Source organism: Bos mutus, chromosome 1, assembly GCF_027580195.1.
Source record: "Bos mutus isolate GX-2022 chromosome 1, NWIPB_WYAK_1.1, whole genome shotgun sequence".
NCBI classification, from domain to species: Eukaryota; Metazoa; Chordata; class Mammalia; order Artiodactyla; family Bovidae; genus Bos; species Bos mutus.
Window position 1 is genome coordinate 98006694 of NC_091617.1, and position 18049 is coordinate 98024742.

Genomic DNA, 18049 nt, shown 5'->3' on the forward strand with positions numbered 1-18049 from the left:
GGGGTTCATCAATTTTTCTTTTTACATTCAACAGTTCTACAGTGAGAGATGAAACACTGTCAAAATCCATAGGTAAACACACTTGGACAACAGTACTTAAAAGAGCAATGCACCTGTGGCGGATTCATTTCGATATTTGGCAAAACTAATACAATATTGTAAAGTTTAAAAATAAAATAAAATTAAACAAAAAATAAAAGAAAAAAAATTAAAAAAAAAGAGCAATGCAGAATCCTAAATGGTATTTTGTGTGGTCCACCTTTCCTCATGACTTCTGAAATTTTCTGTATAAAAACAAACTTGTGAAAATATATACTTATTCTGCATGTGTTTAAAATCATCCAGTACTTTCACCAACTCCAAACTAAAGAATACAATATCTAGCTACTTGAATTTCAAAAAGCATTTTAATTACTTTGGTAAATAAAAGTTGTTAAGAAATTGGAATAATCAAAATATTCAAGTACTAATATAGAAAAATATAGAATAAATTAATCCAGGTATAATTTTGAGGCTATTATCATTACCATATGTCTCTTTGATTACCTTTCTCCTCAGGGACTTGATGTTTTGCAAAATCTACTCTACCAAAACAAATGAATCAATAAAGTAATAATTGATTTTTAAAAATTTTAATGAATCAATGACATGTGTAATTGCCCATCACAGATAATGATCAAGATGAGGAAACCAGTGTGGTACAGATAGTTCAAGCAATGTATTTAGGGGCAAATAATTTGGTCTCATGGAACAATGTATAGCTTCGGTTACCATCTTAAAATTAATAGAAACAACTGAAGACACTCTCCAGAGCTCAGACCTCTGTTTTGAAATCAGTGTTCCATAGTCAAAGAATAAATTGGGGTAGAAAATCAGCTTTATTTTAATTCACAATTTTTAAAAAAGGAAACAACCTAGGGAAGAATATCAAGATTAATTTACAAGAAGAATAGCTTTGAGGTGCCCAGGAAAAAATGTGAGCCTGAACCTTATGCCAAGGGCAGAGGAGACAAATGAATATGAGTGATGAGCTCTCAGCAACCTTCCAACTTCACTGACAAAGATTCAAGTAATGGATAAGAGAAGGCAAACGTATTAGCAGAAGACAATATTTTTGTTCACTTTTTATACCTATTTCTTTAACTTCTATGTGATAGGTTTTGTTTTGTTTTCCCTGCCTTGAAAAGATAAATGCAGATGGATTCACATCCTCCAGAGACTAGAATCAGATGATCAAGTCAAAACAAATCCTTCTGAAAGCACCCACTCTCATAGCAGATGCAGTAAAAGACACATCATTGGCCATTTTGAGAATTTCCTGCCCAAGAAACATCTTAAACACACATGTCCAAAACTGACAGTTGTTAAGCTCCAACCTTGAAAACTAGGTTACCAAGTTTTGACACATTGAGAATCATGCAAGTGTCAAGCTTTTTGTGCTTTTTTTGACAAAACACAAAGGATAGAAAAGGAGTAAATATCACATCATGCTAAATTTGTCTTAATCCTCACTTTATTCATTCACAAATCACATAAATCTCACAGAATACTGTACCAGCATTTTCAAACCATGGCTCCATTAAAGATTTAGCATCTGAAGTCAGAAAGAGGTTTTCTTATTAAGCTGCCATTTCCTTTACAAAATAGACTATTTTGTACTTACTGCTACCCTTTGAACTCTTATAGTGAATAATTAAAACTAAACTGCAGAGCATAATTTTCAATGCTGAGTACACTGTAGGTTGTAGGTTTTTGCTTAGTGGCTGATTTCAAATGCTCACCAATCCCCAGAGGGATAACCCTGCCATTAGTTTGAATCGACAAAATTGGCTGGCCCCTAAAAGCAAGGCAGACAGCTCCAAATCATAATAAAATGGTCTTGTTCGCAACTCACCATATTGACAGTGGGGTCCCTGAAAACCCTCTGAACACTGGCACCGCTGGACTTCACCCTCTGAGCATCTCTTCCCATGGACACAAGTCTCCACTGCAGAGACAGCTAAAAGAAAGGTAGACAAGAAGGCCGGAGAGAACAGAGTATAGGGAAGGAAAGAAAATCTTCAGTGGACGCATCAAGTTGCTAATATAGACACCATCTAGAAATTTCTACCAGCTCCTCTAGCCTCTCCACCGAAAACAGTTTTTTCATTACCAATTAAGGCCATTGCCTCCTAAAGCCTTGTAGAACTCCGTATGTGGTAACATCTGTATCACTTTGAAGCTCGTAGAAATGCCCCACCCTAGACCTACTGAATCAGAATCCATACCTTAACAAGGTACTAGCTGATTTGTATTCAGATTCAAGTTTGAGTAGCAATGGTCTTTATGGGAAACAAGTTTTTTAAAGAGTGGATATATGTATATGTATAACTGATTCACTTTGCTGTACACCTGAAATGAACACAGCATTGTAAATCAACTCCACTCCAATAAAAACTAAAGGAAAAAATAAAAAAGAGTAGCACTAGTTTAAAGGAACTCCATGAAGATGGCTATGCAACCCAAGCAAATCTAAAACACAAGCAAGAAATACAAATACTTACCAGAGGCAAAGGACTGTGCTAGGTGCCACACAAGATAAAGAATTCATCTCACAGTCATTAATTTCCAGGAGTCTATAATATAGGTGAGATGACATGTGGGCAGATATATTTACTGAGCTTAAGCCACTCATCTTCAGTGTCCTAGCACCGCATGCAAATGCAATGACCCCCAGTGTACTCCTCAACCCTAAGCCTGCTTAATATGGGAAGCCTGAGGCAACTTCACCAAAATCATTCAAGAACAGTAAGCATGGTGGGGAAGGGAGCAGGATGCCGACAAACTCCCAAAGGTGCAGGATAACAGGAGAGATGAATGGTTGTGCTGTGGTCTGCATTGATTGCAACACACTGAAGCATTTTAAGTGACTTGGCAATAACTATAAACACATAGGTAACGGAGTCGCTAAATGGATTAGTTTCTCTGGTGTGAATGAACTATATAATGCTGCTAGTTCTGCTGCTCAAGGGCTGTCAGATAGACACCAAAGGTCCTAGAATACCCTCACCAGAGGTTTGTGAAAGGACTGCATACCTCACTTAAAAAGTAAACTGCCTCCCTAGTTCTGCAATTAATCATGAGAAGCACAAGTCAAGAAATCCCATTTAGATTTCCCTCCGGACTTTTGAATCAGCCATGGATTACAAATTTGATGATATGAGAAAGGGGCAAACAGCAAAGGGAGACAGAAGCTTACTAGGTGTAACCTGTCTGGCTTTAAATAAACTGCCTTTTACATAAAGAGACAGAATATAAAGCATCAGTTCTGTGGGTCCTAAGTTCTGATCTATCATTAGCAACGCTTAACAGAAAGGCTTTCTGCACATTTCTGCCATGTGAGCATCTTCAGTGCAAAGAGATGCTCTGAATCTGTGGTGAGTCTAAAGATGCCTAAAGCTTGACAGGCATGATATGATTGAAGCCCAAAACAGAGTGAGACCATTACTTCTAGTGACAGAGAGTTAGACAGGAAGAATTATAACTTACAGCATAGGCAGCCAGGTTCATTGTCCCACCGGCTCCAACCAGGGCAGCACTTGTAGACTGTCTGCTGCTCCAGGCTGTATGCCTGTCTGTAGATGGTGTAGTATCGGGTCCTAAGGAATAAGAATGAGATTGATCCTATTTTCCTCTTAAGGTAATGCTTCGTCTTAAAGCCAGAGCTGTCATCTTAAACCCACTATCAAATCCTCCCTGCAACCCAAATCCTGACATTTATACACACACACACATTATATATATATATATATACATATAAAATTTGTATGCATTGTACACATGCACACACACACACACCTCATTAAATACATAACCAAGATTTAATGTAGATACAGGTTACTGAAAATTAATAGGGACTGCAAGTCCTGTAGTATAAACTACCCTAAGGGTCACTGAAGCTATTAAAAATGGAACCCATGATTATGAAGAGAATAATGAAATCTAGAAGGATAATAAGTCACATGCTTTCAATTTGACAGTGAAGGCCCCTCATCATGGGTCCCATGATAGTGTGCATTCTCATCAGTGGTGACATCATCCACAAGCAGGGGACAATTGGTTCTTGGGTAGGAGGGGCGAGAAAAATCTTAGTAATACAATGGTCTGTGGTCCTACACATGAGCAGAGAACAGGAACAGAAAGAAGCATATCTGTGATATTGAACCTTCATGGGGAAGGCGGACAATTACTAAAATAAAAAGAAAAAGTTTACAAAGTCTCCTGGGGGGAGGGCAATAAGGAACAAAAGATTGAACAATGAATAAAATAATGAACAAAACACTACACTATTTCTGCTGACCTCTTAATAGACCATAATACCATAATTGGTGATGGACAGGGAGGCCAGGCGTGCTGCAGTCCATGGGGTTGCAATGAGTCGGTCATGACTGAGCAACTGAACTGAACTGAACCATAATCTCACTAACCCAGATAACTTCCTTCCTATCAAATTGATGTCTTATTTATTCTTTATCCCCAAAGTACTATATTGTCTTACCTCTCCTCATATCCCCAGCCCAAATCACCTTCCTGTGCCTGTGTGCTCATTTGCTTCACTCATGTCTGACTCTGCAATCCCATAGGCTGTACCTCGCCAGGCTTCTCTGTCCATGGGATTTTCCTGGGAGGAATACTAGAGTGGGTTGCCACGCCGTCCTTCAGGGGATCGTCCCAACCCAGGGATTGAACCCGTCTCTCCTGCATTTTAGGTGGATTCTTTGCCACTGAGCCACTAGGGAAGCCCAATCCCCTTCATATTCAAAGCCAATTTCAAGTTTCACTTCCTCCAATTTCTCTTTTTGCATCATGTCAATGTACAGTGTTCTTTCTCCTCTCTTGAAAATAGGATTTAATGTCATTTTTATAACACTTGACTATTGACCATCTTGAAGAGAGAATAGAAAGAAAGAAAGTGACGTCGCTTAGTCATGTCCGGTTGTGACCCCACAGACTGTAACCTATCAGGCTCCCCTGACCATGGGATTTTCCAGGCAAGAATACTGGGGTGCGTTGCCATTCCCTTCTTCAGGGGATCTTCCTAACCCAGGGATCGAACCTGGGTCTCCTGCATTGCAGGCAGATGCTTTACTTTACTTTCTTTCTTTCTTTTTATGACACTTGATTATTCACCATCTTGAAGTGTCCCCTAATATTTTTGGAGGTACATCTCTCTAATAGGGATATAAGTATACCTTTGTTTACTTACATACAAACAAAAGGGATATTAGTTTGGCATGCCACAACTCCAAACTCAGGTTCATAAATACTTGCTGAATAAAGGAAAGCATAAAACTATTAAGCTCTTGAAAATAAACATAAAACATGTTTTATTTATTCATGTTTGCTTTCCCAAATCTGAATGTCTATGTGGTAGTGGACTTGCTTTGGTTTGGACTAATGTCAACAAGAGTTAAATCTCATGGTAGTGAAAAAAAAAGTGAACGTTTTAGTCACTCAGCCCTGTCTGACTCCTTTTGACCTGATGAACTGTAGCCTGCCAGGCTCCTCTGTCCATGGAATACTACAGGCAAGAATACTGGCACTGTTAGCCATTCCCTTCTTCAGAGGATCTTCCCCAACCCAGGGATCAAACCCGGGTCTCCTGCATTGCAGGCAGATTCTTTACCATCTGAGCCCCTGGGGAAGATAAACTTCATGGAAGGGATGCCAAATATCTAATCGAAAAGTCATTTTCAAAATCAGGACTTGAATATCTACTGTGTACCAAGCATCGTATCACATGTGTTAAATACATTTTTAGTTAATCCTTGTAATATCCATGTATAGTATTATTTTTCTAACTTTACAGACTAAGGAATAGAAAAAGTAGAAACTTTTTCAGTGTCACATAGCTAGTAAAAGCCAGAAGTTTTTTCTGATTTAAATTAATTTAAAGGTCCTGAGTAAAGACCAAAAAAAAAAAAAACACCCCACTATTCACACACACAATGTATATGGGAAAGTGAAAGTGAAGTCGCTCAGTCGTGTCCGACTCTCTGTGACCCCATGGACTGTAGCCTTTGAGACTCCTCCATCCATGGGATTTTCCAGGCAAGAGTTCTGGAGTGGTTTGCCATTTCCTTCTCCAGGGGATCTTCCCATCCCAGGGATCGAACCCAGGCCTCCCACATTGTAGGCAGACACTTTACCATCTGAGCCACCAGGGAAAATCTTATAAATGATTTAGTCTTATTAAACCTAGTCTTATATTAATTACCAGTGTTCTGCCATTTCTATACAGTGGCAAATGCCCTTATTTACACATGCCATCAATTTTCCTTAAGTAATACTAGTGATATTAATACTAGTAATAATAAATTCATTAAAGTTACATTTTTTAACTTTGTTTCCTGAATTCAGACAAAATTGATTCATTTACGTAAAACTTGAACACCTTAGCAATTATTTAAGAAATGCTTAGATATTTTATAAATCTATTTTAAAAAGTCCCTATGAAGTCTTCACGCATAGGAAAAACACACACTGGCTTTTTCTGTCCTTTCCCAGGCAGCTGAGTTAATCCTAATTCAAAGACCATAATGAAGTTAAAGAAGTTCTAGGTTTCAAAGTGTTACAAGAGAACCAGGGGCAGGTCAGATGGTAGTTCAGAATCATAGATGCCTTGGATCCAAGTTACACTAAATTTAGCAAACTAACACAATATTTCTTGTTTCTCTCGGCCTTCTGATCCACAGCTTTCAGTGTCTATCCCGTTAAAAAGTAAAATTAATGGCATCTAACCCAAATACCTCACATAGAAATGAGGCTTTAACTAAAGTAATAATATATTCTGTTTCTGAAGGAAAATATATAACTTTAAAGTTCCTCATGGGCATATCTTATTCTTGTTTACTTATATGATTATTTTCTAAAATTTATTAGACGAAATCTTCAGATGCAGTTTAGGCTTTGGCTTTGATTTTTAGAAACAAAGTCAAGATAGTGGAACACCTTTACCTTCTTTCGTAACCCACACACCACTGCGGGCTGGTGCAGCCCTGTTTCCAGATCTTGATGGTGTGCGTGAACGCCTGGACACACGGCCGTGGAAGTCCCACGACAGTCAGCTGCTCTTCTTCACAAACATTTGGCCTTGGAAAAAAAAAGAATAGTAATGCAATAAAAATAGATTACATCTTTATGTTTTATTCATGAATCATTTGTTCCTTCATTTTCCACAAAAAGCTTGTGGTGACTTACATAAAGTGAGAAAGAAAAATACATGCAAAGTAGGAAAAAAAAAAAAAAACAGACCCAAGGAAAAGAAAAATCAGAATAGATTTTAAAAAACAAGGAGAAATTTAGAAGACAAATGTGAATGTCCTAAGTTCCCATGTACTTGAGAAAACTGAGCTGAAAATTAAGTTCTAAGCTCTTTGGTAGCCAAAATGTATAAAGAAACACAAGTCCAGGATTCTCAATATCCATGAAGAAAAAAGACAGGCTGATTCAACAAAAGGAGTTAATTTTTTCCTGGAAATTATTCCTGAGCACTATTTTCCATCGACATGCTTAGTTAATTCAGTTTCACCCATAATATTGGGTTGGCCAAAAAGTCAGGTTTTACTGTAAGATGGTAAGGGAAAAACCCGAGCGACCCTTTTGGCAACCCAATACTTCTTTAAACGCAAATACTTTTGAACCAGCACAATTATATCAACATTTCCTTATAGAAAGCTTGTACAAACATACAGGATTTTAGACATATTGTCTTTAATTTTTAAATGTCCGGGGATAGATAAAACTCAGGGCTTCCTAAGTGGCACTAGTGGTAAAGGACCCGCCTGCCAATGCAGGAGACATAAGAGAAGCGGATTCAATCCCTGAGTCAGGAAGATCCCTTGGAGGAGGGCATGGCAACCCACTCCAGTATTCCTGCCTGGAGAATCCCATGGACAGAGGAGCCTGGTGGGCTACAGTCCATGGGTCACAAAGAGTCAGACATGACTGAAGTGACTCAGCACAACACACAGATAACACTCATCACCTAGAGTGCCAGAATTAAATTCTTTTGTAATTTGATGCTTACTCCTTGGAAGGAAAGTTATGACCAACCTAGATAGCATATTCAAAAGCAGAGACATTACTTTGCCAACAAAGGTTCATCTAGTCAAGGCTATGGTTTTTCCTGTGGTCGTGTATGGATGTGACAGTTGGACTGTGAAGAAGGCTGAGCGCCGAAGAATTGATGCTTTTGAAGTGTGGTGTTGGAGAAGACTCTTGAGAGTCCCTTGGACTGCAAGGAGATCCAACCAGTCCATTCTGAAGGAGATCAGCCCTGGGATTTCTTTGGAAGGAATGATGCTCAAGCTGAAACTCCAGTACTTTGGCCACCTCATGCGAAGAGTTGACTCATTGGAAAAGACTCTGATGCTGGGAGGGATTGGGGGCAGGAAGAGAAGGGGACGACAGAGGATGAGATGGCTGGATGGCATCACTGACTCGATGGACGTGAGTCTGAGTGAACTCTGGGAGTTGGTGATGGACAGGGAGGCCTGGTGTGCTGCGATTCATGGGGTCGCAAAGAGTCGGACACGACAGAGGGACTGATCTGATCTGATCACTTAGTGATGAATGATTTACTGCTGCTGCTGCTGCTAAGTTGTTTCAGTCGTGTCCAACTCTGTGTGACCCCAGAGATGGCAGCCTACCAGGCTCTTCTGTCCCTGGGATTCTCCAGGTAAGAATACTGGAGTGGGTTGCCATTTCCTTCTCCAATGCATGAGAGTGAAAAGTGAAAATGAAGTCGCTTAGTCGTGTCCGACTCTTTGCAATCCCATGGACTGCAGCCCACCAGGCTCCTCCATCCATGGGATTTTCCAAGCAAGAGTACTGGAGTGGGGTGCCATTGCCTTCTCTGGAATGATTTACTAGTCCATACCAATTGCTTGGCTTTTGAAAACAATACTAATTATAACAGTCATCTGACCAAACACTCAGACTTATCCTGCATTCAAAGTCACCTGTATGCCATACATGAACCTCCCTAGGGTCAGGCGTTGGTGTTTTTTTTTATGAGTCATGAAACTCATAGTCTAGCCAACTCTCCATACTCATAATCTGCTGAAAATAGAAATGGCTCCTGATTCAGGACTCTAGTCTGTCTCTAAACAGATCTGTGAACCTGTCTAGTGATAACACTGATAACAACACCTAATATACTGCCTGCACTAAAATCAGTTACCTCACCCTCCACAGCTGCAGTCCCTTTTTGTGATCACTTCATTTCAGGGCACTGACTAAATCTCACCTTCTGGTTTCACTTACAGTCCAATTCTCACCTCCAGATATACTTTTGAAAGGTGATTTTGGGGACTGTTAACATTACCTAAATGAAATAAAATTTGTGTTGAATGTTATTTATGAGTTTGTATAGCACATTTTAGTGCTTTAGGTAAATACTGTAATAAAACAATAAATGTAAAAACGACACATAAGTGAGGCATCCATAAAATCCTCAAGAATTGGGCAGTGGGCCTAAAGAAAACCTTAGCTTTTAAAAATGCCATACTGTGGCTTCCTTGGTGGCTCAATGGTAAAGAATCTGTCTGCCAATGCAGGAGACATGCGTTCAATCCCTTGTCCAGGAAGATCCCATATACTGTGGTGCAACTAAGCCCAGGCACCACAACTATTAAGCCCATGCTCTAGGGCCTGGGAATTGCAACTATTGAGCCCATGTGCTGCAGTTCCTGAAGCCCCAGTGCCTTAGAGCACGTGCTCCAAAACAAGAGAAGTCACCCAATGAGAAGTCCACCCACCACTAGAGTGTAGCCCTCGCTTGCCGCACCTACAGAACAAAGCCTGCACACCAAGGAACACCCAGAACAATCAGAAATAAGTAAAGAAATAAATAATTAATAATTGAATGTCATATTAGATTGTCCTATATCTTTACCTTCACATGGACTTAACATGTTTGGGGGAAGCAGACTAGCCCTGTTAGAATGAGTTCACCAAACATTTACTTTATCTGTCCATAATTTGAATTTTTACACCCCATATAGTCTTGACCTCTATTTTATAACCTATTTTTTAAATCTATTATTCCATTCATCCAGCCACCCACCCTAGTCATTCATCCATTCAACAAATACTGCAACCTACATGTGCCAGAAACATTGCTCCACCCCAACCTCCACCCTCCCACCACCCAGCTTGCACCCACTATCACCAAGGATTTGAGTGTAAGTAGTTTCTTTGGAAAGTGAAGAAAACACCAGTGAGGAAGTGATGAAATGAGACAAGGAAAGAGAGTTAGCCAAGAAAAAAGATATATTATCAAGCCAGGCAACACTAGCTGAGAGCTCCCCAAAGTCAGAAGGAGCCTGGGTATTCATACACCAATTCCTATGAGTGCTTGGTTGAGAGCTACATCTTCTCCAGCATTTCAGGCAGAAGCCCAGGTAGGCAGAGTCTGCTTCCAGTAGCCAAAGTCTTCAGATACAGAAATGCAAATACTGGCAGTTGGAAGCGTGGCAGGTGTGCAGTGATAAAGGAGAGGGACAAGGGTGCTTTGCGGACACTTTCAGCTGCAGGTGGTATGAGTGAAAGTCCATGGTCCCTTTGCCCTGACCATCTAAGTAGAAAGGAGAGTAAATAAAAACACTTAAAAAATACAAAAGGTAGACTGCTAAGATGGAAACAATCAGGGGACTGAAAAAGAGAAGGGAATTCTTACTAAGATTCATTGATTAGGAAAGGCCTCACTGAAGAGGTGACATTATGACCTAAAAGGGTGAAGAGACACCAGGACAACCAGGGGATGCCATTCAGGCAGAAAGAAGGAGAATGAACTGAGGCTCTAAACAGGGGAAACGCTTGGCCTCCAGAGATCTGAAAGGAGGCCAAATTGACTCAATTGATGAGATGTTCTGAAGGGCAAACGGGGCCTTTCAGGCTGAGGGATTCTGATTTTATTCTCAGGGCATTGTAAGCCACAGAGAGTTTTTAGAATTTTGATTTTTGGTCTTTTTTTTTTTTTTTTTTACTACAGACAGGATCTAGAGATGGATCTGTGATTCTCTCTGACACCCAGGTCCCCTCCTTGATAATGACTTAGGTTATATCTGCTCTTGGGCATTACAAATAACAAGTCAGCCCAATCCAGCAATTGACCCACAAGTCCCAGTAATCTACCAAACACTCCTTAAGGTTTTCCTAATTCCTACAAAGAAGTCCCCAAGGAAGCTCTGTACCTTAAGAAGACCCAAACCTAGCACACCAGTGAATAAGAAAAGGCACAGCACAAACTTTATGCATCACAAGGAAAATGTATTAGTCTAAAGTTTCTAGAAAATTATATGTAATTCAGGTTGTCACCAAATAATCTAACATCATAAGAAACATCAATGTGACTTCAGAACTTCACATTATATATAGTTTCACATGTCACAGCTAGCAAGCAACTTTCCTTTGGTTGAGATGAAATTTTATGTTAGGTTAACTCATAGTAGAGAATGTTTGGTAAAGCAACATCATCCTTGACGCCCCTAAAGAAGTGGTTAAATAAAATCAGTCACTTGGGACTTTCCTGGTGGAGCAGTGGATAAGAATCCTCCTGCCGGACAGGGGACATGGGTTCGATCCCTGGTCTGGGAAGATTTCACATGCCATGGGGCAACTAAGCCCAAAAGTCACAACTTCTAAGCCTGTGTGCTGCAAGTACTGAAGCCCAAAAGCATAGAGTCTGCGGTCTGCAGCCAAAGAAGCCACCTCCATGAGAAGCCCTTGCACAGCAACAATAAACTGCCCTCTGCTGCTGCTGCTGCTGCTGCTAAGTCGCTTCAGTCGTGTCTGACTTTGTGTGACCCCATAGACGGCAGCCCACCAGGCTCCCATGTCCCTGGGATTCTCCAGGCAAGAACACTGGAGTAGGTTGCCATTGCCTTCTCCAATCCATTAAAGTGAAAAGTGAAAGTGAAGTCGCTCAGTCGTGTCCAACTCTTAGCGACCCCGTGGACTGCAGCCTACCAGGCTCCTCCATCCATGGGATTTTCCAGGCGAGAGTACTGGAGTTGGGTGCTATTGCCTCACTAGCTGCAATTAGAGAAAGTCCTCACAGCAACAAAGATCTCCTAATGCAACAAAATAAATAAACAAATAATTTTTTTTAAAAAACCAGTCACTTGGTTATTCTGCAGGTGTTGAGTATATTTCAATTTTTTAAAATTATGTGCCTTTCTTAAGGACAAAAGTCTTTATGACTAACAGTATAGAAGCTAACAGTATAGAAGCCTGAACAATGAACAAATACAGAAAGTTGTTTGTCCCTAGACATGCTACCAGATGTAACCACTGCTAGTAAAATGATAGATTCATATCCAACTCTTTCTGGGTGCACACAAACATATTTTTGTATAAATGGAATCATAATCTACTATTTTTTAAATTATGTAAAAAATATTTTTTAACTTAGCAAATAACATGGTATGAATATTTTTCCTTTTTGAAATTTGTAGCATTAATTTAACCTTTTTTTTCTAGAGTATGAACTTAGAATAATATAGGAGAATTAATTCAGCCAACATCCTATTGATATACAGTTGTTTCTAATAGTTTATGACTATAAACAACTCTGATGTCAGTTGCCCTATAGAAACAACTGAATTACAGATTAATCTTTTTCTTATATCTCCCTATGTAATATTTGTTTTTCTCTGAGTTGTTTCAGTTCAGGATTTTTTTAGCCTCTCCTGTGTTTTCAGTTCAGTTCAGTCACTCAGTCATGTCCGACTCTTTGCAACCCCATGGACTGCAGAACTCCAGGCTTCCCTGTCCATCATCAACTCCCAGAGCTTACTCAAATTCATATTCACTGGATCGGTGATGCCATACAACCATCTCATCCTCTGTCTTCCCCTTCTCCTCCTGCCTTCAATCTTTCCCAGCATCAGGGTCTTTTCCAATGAGTCAATTCTTCGCATCAGGTGGCCAAAGTACTAGAGTTTCAGTTTCAGCATCAGTCCTTCCAATGAATATTCAGGACTGATTTCCTTTAAGATTGACTAGTTGGATCTCCTTGCATTCCAAGGGACTCTCAAGAGTCTTCTCCAACACCACAGTTCAAAAGCATCAATTCTTTGGCGCTCAGCTTTCCTTATAGTCCAATTCTCTTTCTCAAATAGCAGTTATCAGTGCTTGACTACATTTTAAGCATGAAGCACTAGAAGCTGATTGGGAGTTCTGTGTGATAGAAAGGGCTTACAATTCGTGAGCTCACTGTTAGGTGATTAGGGGTGAACCTAATGGATGTCCCTGTATGGAAATCTGATTTTTAGGGCCATTCCATTCTTCAGAAAAGTAGCCCCAATTTCCTGCCCATGGAAGCAGACAGCCTATGGCTGCTGCTTCAGGACCAGAGAGCAGAAGGGAACCCCCATCTTTAGGTAGTATCAGTCTGCACCCCTACTGAACCTTCCCTGGTTTGTCTTCTTCACTAGAGAGAATCCAACCTCTCCCTTTCTCTCTCTCTCTCCTGAGTGGGAATAAAGCATGGTATTTATTCAGCTCTACAGTTTGGAGAAAGGAACCTGGGAATTCCACCAGGTCCGCCAGACTGAATTTACATTCAGTCTTTCAAACAACTCTCTGCTTCCATCCCCACACATTGCCCGCTGTGCACTGCTTACCTCCGCTCTAAATGCTTAATGCTGAACCTTTCCGGGATTCCATGTGAAAGGAGCAACAACCTGTCAGAATGGCATAAAGATTACATCAAAGTAAAAATATCTGCACTACAGGTCCAGAAAGAAATGTTTCCTGAACTTCTATCTGAATAAAGCTGAGATACACCTGAATCACCTGCCCCAAGCACCCCTCTCAACCTCCTCACCACCACTCCAGAGAAGTATCCAGTCGGGAGGTCAACTGATCTTGGGCAGTGGGACATTTCAAAGTCAATCTGTGTAAACAAACTTCATCAGAACCTTCCATTCTTTGAAGCCCTGCTGCGGCTGCTAAGTCGATTCAGTCGTGTCCGACTCTGTGCAACCCCACAGACAGCAGCCCACCAGGCTCCTCTGTCCCTGGGATTCTCCAGGCAAGAATACTGGAGTGGGTTGCCATTTCCTTCTCTGTTTGAAGCCCTAAACCACCTTAATAAGTTAGTAGGTAAATCCTTACTAGTATGTATCCCAAGTTGTTCAGGGAGCTACTCCCTATAGCGTACTCTTGCATACAGGAGTAATGAATTTTTCTCCTGCTAATCTTCTAGGAGATTAATGTTCAAAGCTCCGATGATAAAGGAAAAGGTTTTCCTCCCAACAGTTTTGCAACAAGGATTGAATGGTTAGAAATCCTTGGTTCCTTTGGGTTCTGCAGTTGAACTCTTCGGAGCAAAAGTGACAAGAGCTTCTCATCTTTTTAGAAAGGAATTTTTCAAAATTTAGATTTACAGGAGAAAATGTTTGGTTAGGATTACTCTTGTTCTTTTGCTTCCCTGATGGCTCAGCTGGTAAAGAATCCACCTGCAGTGCAGAAGATGCAAAAGATGCAGGTACAATCCCTGGGTTGGGAAGATCCCCTGGAGAAGGAAATGGCAACCCACTCCAGTATTCTTGCCTGGGAAACCCCATGGACAGAGGAGCCTGGAGAGCTACAGTCCATGGGGTCACAACAGAGTCAGAATAAATTGAAGTGATTTAGCATGCACACATGCACGTCTCAAAGTGTTGCTTGTCCTAAGAAGGACAGTCATAACAAAGAACACAGATAAAGGTTCCATAAGCCTGTGTGAGCCACCCTCGTAGACTGGTGAGTTTGCAGTTCTCACTGGACCAGTATCTGCTTGGACAAATTTGCTGCGGGTCACCGATAAAACCAGGTAAGTCTCTCCTTCTGTCTCAATTTTGTGTCCTAAGAGGTTGACTTGGAACCAAAGAGAGAACTGAGACAGGAGGTACACTAGCAAAACTTCCTGCCAATCACTGCTGACTCTCAGGGAGGTTGTCTAAGCCTAAATCCTAAAGGGTCTCAATTCATAAGGCCCCTTCTCACCTCCTTCCCAATGCCTTCATAGCACTAAGACTTCCCATCTCTGTATCACCATCTGGCATCATAGAGTTGAAGGTCTGTGATTAGACGTGCCTCACTTCTGTGGGAGGACTGGGACTAAACATTCTTAGGACCAGTGGCACTTGGTTTCCTTCATTTCCTCTGGTTGAGAGTTATTTTGAATTATAGAGGATGCATCTCCTGTGCCCTCTTCAAAGACACCTATTGTGTGCATATATGCATGTGCCTAAATAACCTCAGATATGCAGATGACACCACCCTTATGACAGAAAGTGAAGAGGAACTTTTTAGTTCCTTGAGTTTCTTGAGGAAAGTGAAAGAGGAGAGTGCAAAAGTTGGCTTAAAACTCAACATTCAGAAAACTAAGATCATGGCATCTGGTCCCATCACTTCACGGCAAATAGATGGGAAAACAGTGGAAACAGTGTCAGACTTTATCTTTTTGGGCTCCAAAATCACTGCAGATGGTGACTGTAGCCATAAAATTGAAAGATGCTTACTCCTTGGAAAGAAAGTTATGACCAACCCAGATAGCATATTAAAAAGCAGAGACATTACTTTGCCAACAAAGGTCCATCTAGTTAAGGCTATGGTTTTTCCGGTGCTCATGTATGGATGTAAGAGTTGGACTGTGAAGAAAGCTGAGCGCCGAAGAATTGATGCTTTTGAACTGTGGTGTTGGAGAAGACTCTTGAGAGTCCCTTGGACTGTAAGGAGAGCCAACCAGTCCATCTTAAAGGAGATCAGTCCTGGGTGTTCATTGGAAGGACTGATGTTGAAGCTGAAACTCCAATACTTTGGCAACCTCATGCAAAGAGTTGACTCATTGGAAAAGACCCTGATGCTGGGAGGGATTCGGGGCAGAAGGATAAGGGGATTACAGAGGATGAGATGGCTGGATGGCATCACTGACTCGATGGACATGAATATGAGTGAACTCTGGGAGTTGGTGATGGGCAGGAAGGCCTGGCATGCTGCGATTCATGGGGTCACAAAGAGTCAGACATGACTGAGCGACTGAACTGAACTGAACTGAAGCCACAAAAGAGCTTATTGCTTGGGGTCACATTTGGGATGGGTATACCTATGTAGATCCTATCGTCAATAGCCAGACGATGGACTTTTTCTGAAAACCTTTTATATTTTAATAATTTTTAGAGGGTTTTCTTTCTAAGCAAATGTCCTATTACTACCTATAGAAGATGAAATGGAAAGAACACAAAAAGCATCAGAGCTAGTCTAAAATGCCCCTCTAAACAAAATTAAAGGGCAGAAGTCATTCAAACTAATTTTGGCCCCTTTCCCCCACCTCCTCAGGGATTCTTAAGAACTCAAGGAATCCCAAAAGCAACAGTCTGAAGCTGAAAGTGGGAGGAAAGGGGGCCAATTGGAAACAGACTAGTTATTTTATCCACTCAGAAGAATCTGGAAACACCACACGACTTCTTAATATCTCTTCAATCATTTGTCCAAATTCTAGTCTATAACCTACATGAGATTATATTGTAGATCAAGGCAAAAAAAAAAAAATCTTAAAAATCTTCTCTTTAAATATTGGTGGAAAGATTCTGCTCTCATATTGAGGAGTTAACAATTGGTCCCATCTGCCAGAAATGTAATTAGAATAAAACATAAAGTGGGTCAAAGACAAGAACCCAACTCTTGTCTAAATTAGTGCATTTTGCATGACTGTTCTATGCCTGACTCACAGCTAAAATTTTAGAATGAAAGTCATAAGATCTCTATTTGCATCTGTTTGTATAGTTATGCTTGTTTTATGTTATGTCCAGGTGATATTATCCCACCTCTGGGTGATATTATCAACATATAAAATCCCTCAAAAGAGTTCTGTTATAACTGACTTGGCAAAAAATAAGCTCTATTATAAGTAAAATATTTCTAAACCTCCCAGAAGTATAAAGATTATCCCAAATATTTGTCAAATTCAAATCCAAAAGCAATTTGGATAAATCTTTGGTAAATAAGATTGGTATAATATTATTATCAGTTTAATGAAAATGAGTTTGTCTTCTGAGTTATCAGCATTAACTATAATATAAGCATGAATTTTATCTTACCACATTTACTGGTCAAGTAACCTAATATTATACCTACTAGGAGAGGCTTCCCAGTGGCACTAATGGTAAAGAACCTGCCTAAAGAAAGTCTTCTGTATTAGTTAGTTCAGGCTGTCATAACAAGATTCCACAAACTGGGTATTTTAAAAGATAGACATTTATTTTGTTGCAGTTTTGGAGGCTAGAAATCCAAGATAAAGGTCCCATCAAGGTTAGTTTCTCGTAAAAACCCTCATCCTTTCTTAGACAGCTGCTTTATTCCAATGTCCTTACACAGACTTTCCTCTGTATACACAGAGAGACTTTGGTGTCTCTTCTTGTAAGGACACTACTTCTATCAGATTAGGGCCCTGCCCTTATAACCTAGGGGCTTCCCCAGCTCAGATGGTAAAGAATCTGCCTGCAATGCTGGAAACCCCTGGATCGAGAGGATCGCCTGGAGAAGGGAATGGCAATCCACTCCAGCATTCTTGTCTGGAGAATTCCATGGACAAAGGAGCCTGGCTGGCCACAGTCCATGGGGTTGCAAAAAGTCAGACGCAACTGAGCTGCTAACACACTACACTTATAACCTCATTTAACCTGGGTAACTTCTCTAAAATACTGTCTTCAAATACACTCACATTGGGAGTTAGAATTTCAACATGTGAATTTGAGGGAGGGAAGGTGCATAACAGTTACTAATACAGTCTACAACAGTTACAAGTAATGAAAATAAAGTTTAATAAAAAATATGAATAGAAATAATAGAGAAATAGAAAACAACTTTCTATGAAAAGTATGCAAGGAACGTAAGACACATTATTGTGAAAAGAAAAAGGAGAGTAATATTGTCCTAAAAGTAAGATGACCAGTTGTGCCACAATCAGAAAGAAGAAAAGAACAGGACAAAAATCTGAATGGTACAGAAAGCTGTA

General features: G+C 40.3%; 1 protein-coding gene across 1 annotated transcript in view; it reads right to left on the bottom strand.

Annotated features, from left to right (window-relative positions):
- The window catches only part of LOC102265950 (multiple epidermal growth factor-like domains protein 6), a 694000-nt gene that overhangs the window by 609196 nt on the left and 66755 nt on the right, over positions 1–18049 (bottom strand). The window contains exons 3-5 of the mRNA XM_070360521.1: positions 6997–7131; positions 3529–3638; positions 1895–1999 (exon numbers count right to left, since the gene is read on the bottom strand). Coding sequence (XP_070216622.1) covers positions 1895–1999; positions 3529–3638; positions 6997–7131 — 350 coding nt within the window. The remainder of the gene's footprint in view (positions 1–1894; positions 2000–3528; positions 3639–6996; positions 7132–18049) is intronic.